The sequence below is a fragment of the Schistocerca serialis genome, chromosome 7 (genome assembly GCF_023864345.2).
Source record: "Schistocerca serialis cubense isolate TAMUIC-IGC-003099 chromosome 7, iqSchSeri2.2, whole genome shotgun sequence".
Taxonomy (NCBI): Eukaryota; Metazoa; Arthropoda; class Insecta; order Orthoptera; family Acrididae; genus Schistocerca; species Schistocerca serialis.
In genome coordinates this window covers 543,618,869-543,630,846 of record NC_064644.1, presented here as the reverse complement: position 1 = coordinate 543,630,846, position 11,978 = coordinate 543,618,869, and the positions used below count along the sequence as shown (strand labels likewise).

Below are 11,978 nucleotides of genomic sequence, written 5' to 3'. Positions count from 1 at the left end.
GTTTCTTCAGCACTGCTTTTCTGAGATCTCTTAAGTAGCTGCAGTCAGGAGCTACGTGTGCAGATCAGCAGCAGTATAGAGGTAGGTGGACAATTTATGTTGCAGAACCGACGTCGATGTGCGAAAGAGCGCTTTACGTCGCATGTTCAGCCCTGGCTTTTGTTGGATTGGACTGACGTGGAGCAGAAGCTTGCAAGAAACTACTTCTGGACTTAACTCGAGCTGTCGTTCATGAAGGGGACGGGCGGTGACGTTATAAACCTGTTGCCTCCCCAAATCAGCAGCCACTTCACGCCTGATGTCAAGCGTGGATGTGCCTGCAAGTTAATGCAACTTCTGTGTAGCTGTCGATATGAACAGACTGCGATTAGCCTGTAGGTTTATTACAGAGCATATTGACCATTTTGTATGGGAAGATTTTAAGAAAATCAGTCCATGGTCAGTTTTCAGCGTCATACACCACTTGATGAGTGTGGAAAAGGTAAGTCACTCACGACAGCTTATAAGCACTTGTCAAAAAAGGAGCAAAGCAAGCAGTGGAAACAGGTGCATTCACCACCGCCGAAAAAGGGGAATTCTCAACCAGCACCTGCTGAGCCTATGCTGAATTTTTATTTGTGACTCTATTACCAAGTATATTGCCAAAATCTCTTGACAGGGTTACAGGAGACAGTGAAGACGAAGAAGACGAATCATCGAGGGAAAGTGCCCGAAGGAGTCTTGATGCTCCGCAACAATGCCACAGCTAATTCCCGCACAGGAACCAGTCACACTTACTGCTTCTATGGGCCATCAGATTTTGCTCTCCCTCTGCCCTCTCTCCTCCTCCCCCCCTCCCCACCTGTATTCTGAAGTGTCGCCAAATGACTACATCCGCTTTCCTCACATGGAAAATCCATTGCTTGGCAGGAATTTCCGGTATTGTAACGCCAAAAGATCGCGGTCCCACGCCACTGCTAGCAATGCGCATCAACACCACAGACATTAGCGATGACTCACTGCAATCCTAAACGACGACACTCCCTCTCTCCCATCACAGCAGGGCACTCACACGGAGGTCAATACAGAGCCGAGTGTGAAATAGCTCTGCCCCAGTTCGTGACCTCAGCTGAAGCAGTCATGATCGACGAGTAGTACTAAAGAATTATTCAAGTCTTAGAGGGAAATGTAGTTCTGTAAATACTGAACATTACTTCAAGAGAAGAGTTAGAAAATTACTGCGCCACACGATGTGACGTTGGCAGCCCTGACGCTGGCTATGAGCGCTTCTACATCTACATCTACATTTATACACCGCAAGCCACCCAACGGTGTGTGGTGGAGGTCGCTTTACGTGCCACTGTCATTACCTACCTTTCCTGTTCCAGTCGCGTATGGTTCGCGGGAAGAACGACTGTCTGAAAGCCTCAGTGCGCGCTCGAATCTCTCTAATTTTACATTCGTGATATCCACGAGAGGAATAAGTAGGGGGGGAAGCAATATATTCGATACCTCATCCAAAAACGCACCCTCTCGAAACCTGGACAGCAAGCTACACCGCGATGCAGAGCGCCTCTCTTGCAGAGTCTGCCACTTGACTTTGTTAAACATCTCCGTAACGCTATCACGGTTACCAAATAACCCTGTGACGAAACGCGCCGCTCTTCTTTGGATCTTCTCTATCTCCTCCGTCAACCCGATCTGGTACGGATCCCACACTGATGAGCAATACTCAAGTATAGGTCGAACGAGTGTTTTGTAAGCCACCTCCTTTGTTGATGGACTACATTTTCTAAGGACTCTCCCAATGAATCTCAACCTGGTACCCGCCTTACCAACAGTTAATTTTATATGATCACTCCACTTCAAATCATTCCGCACGCATACTCCCAAATATTTTACAGAAGTAACTGCTACCAGTGTTTGTTCCGCTATCATATAATCATACAATAAAGGATCCTTCTTTCTATGTATTCGCAATACATTACATTTGTCTATGTTAAGGGTCAGTTGCCACTCCCTGCATCAAGTGCCTATCCGCTGGAGATCTTCCTGCATTTGAATACAATTTTCTAATGCTGCAACTTCTCTGTATACTACAGCATCATCCGCGAGAAGCCGCATGGAATTTCCGACACTATCTACTAGGTCATTTATATATATTGTGAAAAGCAATGGTCCCATAACACTCCCCTGTGGCACGCCAGAGGTTACTTTAACGTCTGTAGACGTCTCTCCATTGATAACAACATCCTGTGTTCTGTTTGCTAAAAACTCTTCAATCCAGCCACACAGTTGGTCTGATATTCCGTAGGCTCTTACTTTGTTTATCAGGCGACAGTGCGGAACTGTATCGAACGCCTTCCGGAAGTCAAGGAAAATAGCATCTACCTGTATCTAATATTTTCTGGGTCTCATGAATAAATAAAGAGAGTTGGATCTCACACGATCGCTATTTCCGGAATCCATGTTGATTCTTACAGAGTAGATTCTGGGTTTCCAAGAACGACATGATACTCGAGCAAAAAACATGTTCTAAAATTCTACAACCCATCGACGTCAGAGATATAGGTCTATAGTTTTGCGCATCTGCTCGACGACCCTTCTTGAGGACTGGGACTACCTGTGCTCTTTTCCAATCATTTGGAACCTTCCGTTCCTCTAGAGACTTGCGGTACACGGTTGTTAGAAGGGGGGCAAGTTCTTTCGCGTACTCTGTGTAGAAACGAATTGGTATCCCGTCAGGTCCAGTGGACTTTCCTCTGTTGAGTGATTCCAGTTGCTGTGTTACAAGATAAGTAATTTAGCTAGTAATTAATTGTTTTGCTGTATATTCTACAGTATTCACTTGCATTAGTGTCAGATAGACTTGATAAATTGAAGGTTTCAGTTTTTATTTGCGTCTGAATAGGAAAAGGGTAGTTTCTGTTTCGGACAGTTTCGCGTGTAGGCAAACTTTTGGTTACATTCCCAACTAACGTTAAATACGCGTGATTATCAATTAAGTCAGTGCACAATACTCAGTATTCACGTTTATTAGTGTCATTTAGACTCGATTCGTTGCAGGTAGCAGTTTTTATACGTTTTATTAGGAAAAGTGATACTGACAGTGAATTCTAACCTGATTTGTATACACTTGACTATCGCAACCTGTGAGCGTTAACAGTTAATCAAACGTAAAGTACGTGGTAAATTAGTGTTACACTACAATATCTGAGTAAATCAGTGTTATAATACAACTTCTGAGACCATCTTACATACGGTTTAATTAGCAGAAAGCTAAAACTCACCTCGCCGTCTGCTTAAATTCCTTAGCTTGTTGTGGGCTTCAGTGATAGTGTACTGTAAGCCCATCTGTTCCTATAGAGTAGAGTTAGTATTTGTGCTTTACATTGGTTCAAATGGCTCTGAGCACTATGGGACTCAACTGCTGAGGTCACTAGTCCCCTAGAACTTAGAACTAGTTAAACCTAACTAACCTAAGGACAGCACAAACAGCCATGCCCGAGGCAGGATTCGAACCTGCGACCGTAGCAGTCGCGCGGTTCCGGACTGCGCGCCTAGAACCGCTAGACCACCGCGGCCGGCTGCTTTACATTCTCAACTCTTATTGTTAGCTAAAGGTTTTGTTTTGTTCCTGCATCTATCAGTGTACAATACTCAGTATTTACGTTTATTATTGTTATTTAGACTCGATACATTGAAGGTAGCAGTTTTTATATTTTATTAGGTCATTTTCGCATGTACGTAAGCGTTTGTTTACGTTATAAATACGAGGGATAATGAGTAAGTGTAGCTTACCGTAGGATACTATTTAATTCTTTAATAATATTCACTAGATAGGCCCTAGCAGTTTACCGTACGTTATTGTTTTTTTTCTTTCTTTAGTATTCACCTGCCCCTAGCAGGAAAATAAGCACCAGATCTAGCTTCTGCCATATATTTTTATTGTGTTTCATTGTTGAGTGTCTGTCTCTCCCAACTAGAGTGTAGCTGTTAACCTTGTGTGGTGGTAGGTTTCCTTAAGTTTCTAATAGTTAACCACATATTAGCTAGATGGAGAGGGACTGTGTCTGTTGTGTGCGGATGCAGGAAGAGTTGGCCGCAGTCCAAACGCAGCTGGAAGCTTTGTTGGCCACAGTCAACAGGCTCCAGAGTGTGTCACCTTGAGGTGCGGTGGAGATGGGGTGCCTGGGGTAGCCTCTGCTGTACTAGATGTGCACGGGGGGGGGGGGGGGGGGGGATGTCACAGCTCTCTGTCACTGACTCGACCTCAGGTGCGACTGAGCCGGCCGGCCCACTCCCACCTCAGTTTGGGTGGCGGACTATCTAGAGGTCTCGAGCCTCAAGGCAAAGGCTGCATGGCCGCTCCTTCAGCAAGGTCCGGGCAGGCACATGGGGATAGGGATTTGTTAGTCATTGGGAGCTCCAATGTCGGGCGGGTCATTGAGCCCCTCAGGAAAATAGCGGCTAGGGCGGGGAAGGAGTCCGACGTTCACTCTGTGTGTTTGCTGAGGGGCCTTGTCCAGGATGTGGAAGAGGCTCTTCTGGCGGCTATCGAGCGTGTGAGGTGCAGCCAGCTGCAGATTGTTGCACATGTCGGCACCAACGATGCCTGTCGTTGGGGTTCCGAGGAAATCCTTGGGTCCTTTCGACTGCTGGCTAAATTGGCGAAGGCGGCCTCCATCTCTCGAGGAGTGGAAGCCAAGCTGACGATTTGCAGCATCTTACCCAGGGTGGACCGGGGTCCTCTGGTTTGGAGTCGAGTGGAGAATCTAAACCAGCTACGTCGACTCTGTGACGAAAATGGTTGTAGATTCCTCAACCTACGCTATTGGGTGGAAGTTTGTAGGACGCCCCTAGATAGATCAGGGTTGCACTACACACAGGAAGCAGCTACATGGGTAGCACAGTACTTGTGGCGTGCGCATGGTTTTTTTTTAGATTAGGTTACTCCCCACGGGAAACAAACCGTTGGCCTGAAAAATTACCAGTTCATGACACTGATGTGGGTGTGCCAACTGTAAAAAGTGTTATTTCGCCTAAGCAGGTCATTCCAAAGGATTTACATACACTAACTCTCATGTTAGTAAATTGTCGAATTGTGTATAGAGCAAGATAACCGAGTTAGTCTCCGAAATAAACAGTAGTAATGCCAATATCATATCAGCTATCGAAAGCTGATTGAAACCAGACATAAATAGCAGTGAACCTTTGAGCTCGGATTGGATAATGTTTAGGAAGGATAGGAATGATGCCATGGGAGGTGGTGTGTTCGTTGCAGTTAAAAGCTGTTCAAACGCAGTTGAGATCGATACTGGGACGGACTGTGAAATAGTATGGATACAGCTGTCAATCAGACAAGGAGTGACCATTGTATTAGGATGTTTTTATAGACCACCAGCATCCGCAACAAACGTCGCAGAACGTTTCAGGGAAAGTCTTGAGTGCGTAGGAAACAAATATGCAAATTATCCATTAGTTATAGGCGGAGAGTTTAATTTGGCGCCTATTGACTGGGAAAATTACACGTTTATTAGAGGAAGCAGATGCAAAAACACGTGTACAGTTATTCTAGGAACGCTCTCATCATACAACCTTGAGCAATTGGTTAGAAAACCAACTCGAGATGGGAACATATCAGATACCTTGGCGACAAACAGACCTAATCTTTTTGAGGAAGTTAATCTACAAGAAGGTATTAGCGACCATAAAGTCGTTGAAGCTTCTATGTCAGTGGACGTTGCAAAAAAACGAAAGAAACAGCGTAGAGGTTTCTTGTTTGGGAAAGCAAATAAAGTGTCATTAATGAATATCTTCATAGTCAGCTCCAAGCATTCAGCGTGGGACGCAAAGATAGTGAGCATTTTTTGGTCCGAATTTAAAGTATTGTCCACCACGTGCTAGATAAGTATGTGCCTAGCAAAAATATAGGTGTGGGGAAGGATCCACCTTGGTTCAAGAAACACATTAGGAAGTTGCTGAGAAAGCAGAGAATTTTACACACTCGTTTTGAACGTAGTCACTGCCCCGCTGAGGAACAGAAATTATGCGAAATGAAAGCAGCTGTCAGAAGGGCAATGAGGGATTATTTTAACGAATTCGAAAGCAATATTTTATCTGCAGATTCTAAAAATAACCCCAAAAAATTTTGGTCGTACGTAAAATCTATGAATGCTACAAATAATTCAATACCTTCTCTTGCTGACAGTACGGGTAATGTAACAGATGATGATAAAGAGAAGGTCGAAATTTTAAACCTAGCTTTCAAAAACTCGTTTACGGTGGCTGACATAGTGTTTAGTGTATCTGGGATTGTAAAACAGTAAAGATCCTTAGACGCCAGATAGGCATCTCGCCCGGACGGTATCCCCGTAAGATTTTATGTCGACTATATACAAATATAGCACCATTCTTATCCATCATCTATCAGAGATTATTGGAACAGCGGAAAGTTCCACGGGACTGAAAGAAGGCCCAGGACATAGCAATCTAAAAAAAGGTTAGAAAATCGGATGCACGTAATTACCGGCCAATTTCACTGACATCGATTTGTTGTAGAATCATGGAACACACTTTGTGTTCAGACTTAATGATCTTTCTAGAATCTGAGAAGCTCATCTGCAGAAAACAGCATGGTTTTAGGAAACAGCGGTCAAGTGAGACACAGCTGGCCCTCTTTGTGTGCATGATATAGAACAGGCTCTAGATACCAGCTCCCAGGTTGATATGATATAGAACAGGCTCTAGATACCAGCTCCCAGGTTGATGCCATATTTCTCGACTTTCGAAAGGCGTTCGATATAGTTCCGCGCTGTCACTTGCCCCAAAAAGTGCGCGCTTACGGTCTATCCGATGACATATGCGGTTGGATAAAAAGTTTGGATCAGATAACACAAGTAACGGGCAAGGCGAACTCTAGATTGCGGTTTATTGGTAGAATCCTGAAGCAATCCAGTCCTTCAACCTTGGAAATTGCTTACAATACTTTAGTTTTCCCAGTCTTAGAATATTGTTCGTCAGTATGGGACCCTCACCAGTTGGGTCTGATTCAAGAGACTGAGAAGGTCCAAAGAGAAGCTGCAAGATTCGTGATCGCGAGAGCCTTACAAATCACATAGAATGTTTGAAGTGGGACACACTTGCAGATAGACGCCGCGCTAAACGGAAGGGGCTGCTCAGTAAATTCCAGAATCCGATCTTTGCCGAGGACGTAGAGCATATATTATTACCACCAGCTTTCAAATTGCGGATGACCATCATTCAAAGATAAGGGAAATAAGAGCTCGTACTGAGGCATTCAGACAGTCGTTTTTCCCTCGCGCCATCCGCGAGTGGAACAGAGGAGGGGAAATATGACTTTGGCACGAATAGCGCCCTCTGCCACACACCGGTTGGTGGCTAGCGGAGTATATATGTAGATGTAGATGCTTTGATAGTCAATGCACACCTATGGCAATGGATTGTATAAAGTAAAGTAAATCTTTTTATTCATTCAAGTAATAAAGTGAACTAATATGTCTCTTGTAGTAGTTCCAGTGATCCGCCTTCCAAAGGAATCAAAGAATCTGCAACTACAGCCGGACGATTGTAGTTTTATCTGGTCATGACATACAGAATGACGACAAAGTGATTTCGAGATGGAACGTTCCACGACAAGAGGACTAACATCAGTAGCAGTTTTAATGTCGTAGACTGATATTTTTTCAAGTTGATAGTAAAATCCTTACGACTGCCATACTTGGTTGCCACCTTCGAAATGGACGAAACACTGTTACAATGCCATCGCCTTCACAGATAGCGCGTCAGTGACCTGTCGCTAGTGACTGAGAAAGAGGCTGCTGCGGTGGAGAAGTGGATTCTGTTGCGTATGCAGCACGCTAGCCCACGTCGCTGGTGGTGCCTTCAAAAGCTGTACGTGACGGCGCATACTCGGTCATACTGCCAGGGCAACGCCCTGGACCTAGCCGGCCGACGTCTGGGGTTGCAGTCAGCCCGCACAGAAAGCTGACTACAGCTCAGACCGGCGCCTGCAATGGACAACTCCAGGTCAGTCACCAACAGCTTAAGTCACTTCCAGTTATTTTTCTCCTTTTCGTTTTCATTTACTCTTGCCTATTCTTCTTCAAGATCACAGACAAACCGTTTTACACTGAAAGTCGATGATATCGAATGGTTATAATTAAACTGCAGCTACTCACAGAGGTGTAGGCTGTAACTATCGTGTGGCAGCGAAACGTGGTAAATATTCTAATGCGTTAATGTGGAGCCGATTTTCGCCGGGAAAAAAATTAGTTGTATTTTCGCCACCAGGTGCAAATATGGCGCTGTGAATGGAAGGAAGACGTATAAAAATGTTGCCATATGTGTTGGATTGGGACAGGGACGTGGTCAGGAAAGGACAAACAAGTTAGAAAGGCAACGCTTACACAATTTGTTCAGTATGAGCACCGGAAATGTCAACGAGCTGCTGCTTCCGTAAAGCGACGTGATCGACTGTTCTTCACAGCACTTCTCGCGACATCTGAGGAACTCGTTCCTGTATAGTGGCGTTTACATCAAGTAGAGACCGAATGTGTCCCTGGTAAACGCTTTCTTTTAGGTACCCCAGAGCCAGAAATCACATGGTTTCAGATGACGTCATCTTAACGGCCATGCACCTAGAAAATCTGTAGAGATGACACGTTCGTGGAAGGTTGCATTAAGCAGATCTTGAATTGGGCGAGGGACATGAGGTGTTGCCTCATTTTTCATGCAAAAGAACTCTCCACACAGTTGCGCTAGAGCACTCACTTGCCACACAAGGAGGTTTCGATAACGTCCAGTGCAAACGTCATGGTACACCGGACAGGCCCTCTGGTGTATTCTTCTCTAAGAAGTAGGGAATAAGACCGTGAACAACCCGAATTTTAACAGTGGCCCAAATTCGACATTTCTGTGTATTCACTGCAACTTGTAGACGCTGACGCTGAAAAGACGAGCCTGTCCTTGGCTCGAGGTGGTGCAGTTTAGACAAAATTTGTCATTACTGCTGTTCCTGTAAAAGATATATTATTGATATTGTTGATTGGTCCTAGCTGGTATAGGTAGCCTGAAAAAGAGAAAGACACACTCTGGTGAGGGATTAGTAAAACTTAATCCTTCAGCAGATCAGGTCAACGCGTGGCTGGCCTGTGATGAGGTTGTTGGCCCAGTCCACGGATGAGCCGGCTGCGGGAGCGTCCCGTCTTCTCGTAGAACTCCCTGGCGATGGCGCGAATCCTGTCTCGGAGCGGCAGGATCCCGGTGTCCTCGTGGAGTTGGCGCGTCGAGAAGCGCCTCGGAAGATGCATAGCAGTCTTCAGGGTGCGGTTCTGTATCCGCTGCAGAGTGACAATGTGAGCATCTGCGGCTTTCCCCCAGACCACGGCCGCATATTCTAATAGTGGGTGAAACAATGTTAGGTAAAGCGTGATGCCGTGTTGCGGTGGCAATGACGACTGCGGGTTTAGCAGTGGATATAGGGCGCGAGGGCGTCCTATTGCTCTCCCTTTCGCATCTCGGATGTGATGCTTCCATGTGAGCCTGCGGTCTAGGGTAACCCCTAGGCATTTCGCCGTCCCACTCCATGGGATAGATTCTCCCAGGATTTCGACTGGCGGCAACCTGTAGTGTAAAATGTGCCTCATCATTCCACAGAATACTGACTGGCTACATGTCATCAACTCCGATTCGTGCCAGAAATCGAAGAGCAAATTCATAATCTTGTCGCGGATCATGATGTTTCAGTTATTGCACCTTCTGGGTCTTGTACGGGTACCAGTGGAAGACAGACCGAAAAACTTTCCATACTGTTGCCCATGGGATGTATAATTCTCGTGACACTGCACGAGCAATAACAGGACCCGGGAAACGTGCTGCATAATCGGTTATAGCAACAGCAACATCGTCATCAACTTCCACCGGGATAGGTGACCTTCCTCTTCCAGGTGCCACACTAAACTCATCCGTGTTTTCATCATCTTCTTTAAACAATTTAATGACATCGGGCCTCTCCTCAGACATTCCAGTCGGCCATACGCTGTAGTTGCTGCCATTCACGTATAACAGTTTCACCAACAGCGCACGGTCTCACTTCTCGGTGGCCACACTGTTCACTCACGTTACGCCTTACAAATCGCAGCTTGGATGCCATACCGTCATAAAAACAGTGTACAGCGCCAGACTTGAATGCGGTGTTGACAACTGGAATTTCATTTTCTAGCCTAAATCTGTTCTGCATTAACGCGTTATCATATCTTCCAAGTATCGCTGCCGTACGATAATTACAGCCGACACTATACCTAGTGAGTGGCTGCACTTTAATTATAACCACCAGGTACATAGTCATAAACCGAGTTCGGAAAAAAGTTCACAGTGTATGTTTATGCATGTATGTGTGCGGGGGTGGGGGGGGGGGAGGGGGGGGATGTAAGTGAGAGTCTGTGTATGCACGCAAGTTTCGTAAGTTCCCCTTCCTCCGCTTCCTTTACCAATTTTTATATTAATTTTGGTGACTGGACGTGGACTGGGGATGGCTAACAGTGAGAAAATGATTCGTTGCAAAATAAATTTGCCCTCCTTGTCTAATACGACAACGCATTACTTTACTTTATGAATATTAGAGTTTTTCAGTTTTCTAAGTGGAACAATGTTTGTTTGAACGAATAACAGCAAGATTCATTATAGTTTATGGACTTTTTACAAGTAACGCACTTCCTAACAATGCCTAGGCCCAGAGCTGCATACTTCCGGCTTACCGCGGATTTGTTCAGTTCTGAGGGCTTCGTCGTGGGTAAGCCTGGACGCTTCTGGAGAAATTCGACTGATTGGAAATAAATAGATGTTAATAAACCTTAGCTAAAATTCACTAAATCAAGACTGGTACGCAGGTAATTTCGTTAGTTTTATTTTTAAAAAAACTAACGGCAAACTTGTTTAGGGACACTCCTATAAACATATTCTCCATAAATCTTTACTGAAGACAGTGAGAAACCGGCGGCAATCGACGATCGGGTGCACCGCGACGTCGCCCTATCCGCCGGATAGTTGTCCGCAGAGAAGTCAATTGTACAACTGTACGTTTCACTCATCACGCTCGTACCACAGACGTAGTATCTCGATATTGCAGAATACGCACATATGTAAATTTGTATCGTTTATATTCGTTAAGATTTTTTAACTAGACATTCTTTCATTTGTAACGCCCAGTTTGTCGTGACAGAGTATATAAGGGTGTTTCCGCAAAAGGGTGCAAAATGTAACAGGACATAGAGTGCTCCACTGAACAGTTTGAGACAGGGAACCTGGACACGGAGAAGCCAGCTTAGGGAGACATGGAAGTAAACTTGTCTACCGCTTAGTCTAGCATTGCTCTTTCTCAGCTTATTTGCAACTAATATGGTACAAATGTACCCGAACTGTACTGTTTAACCGGCTGCAGTGGAAGACCGGTTCTAGGCGCTTCAGTCTGGAACCGTGCGACCTCTACGGTCGCAGGTTCGAATCCTGCCTCGGGCATGGATGTGTGTGATGTCCTTAGATTAGTTAGGTTTAAGCAGTTCTAAGTTCTAGGGGACTGATTACCTCAGATGTTAGGTCCCATAGTGCTCAGAGCCGTTTGAACCATTTTGTGCTGTTAATTAACATGTATATTCTTTATTTCCTACAAGTAAACAAAGTGGACGAGCCTGATTACTAGGAAATCATGATGCAGGTTTTGTTTACTTTACTTGTTCGTGCAAACAGTTTTACCAAAGTTTGTAACCTCTCCCTCACTTATCGACCTGAATGACAGTAAAATTAAACCGCGTGTACCTAATGGAAATTTGGGAAAAGCAATCGTCACCGAAGTTAATCTGTAGGTAAAGAGGGAGGAAAGGGTTACATCTAAATGGAAGGAAAAATGCAAATGAAACTGGTGGAAATTAATTTTGAAAAGGGGTACAGTTAATAAAGAAAGTAAATGTGCGGTCGTTGCG

At 45.0% G+C, this 11,978-nt stretch overlaps 1 protein-coding gene across 1 annotated transcript in view; it reads left to right on the top strand.

The window, feature by feature from the left end:
* Positions 1 to 8,002: 8,002 nt before the first annotated feature.
* Positions 8,003 to 11,978, top strand: part of LOC126413232 (uncharacterized) — a 39,053-nt gene continuing 35,077 nt past the window's right edge. The window contains exon 1 of the mRNA XM_050083130.1: positions 8,003 to 8,028. Coding sequence (XP_049939087.1) covers positions 8,015 to 8,028 — 14 coding nt within the window. The 5' untranslated portion in view covers positions 8,003 to 8,014. The remainder of the gene's footprint in view (positions 8,029 to 11,978) is intronic.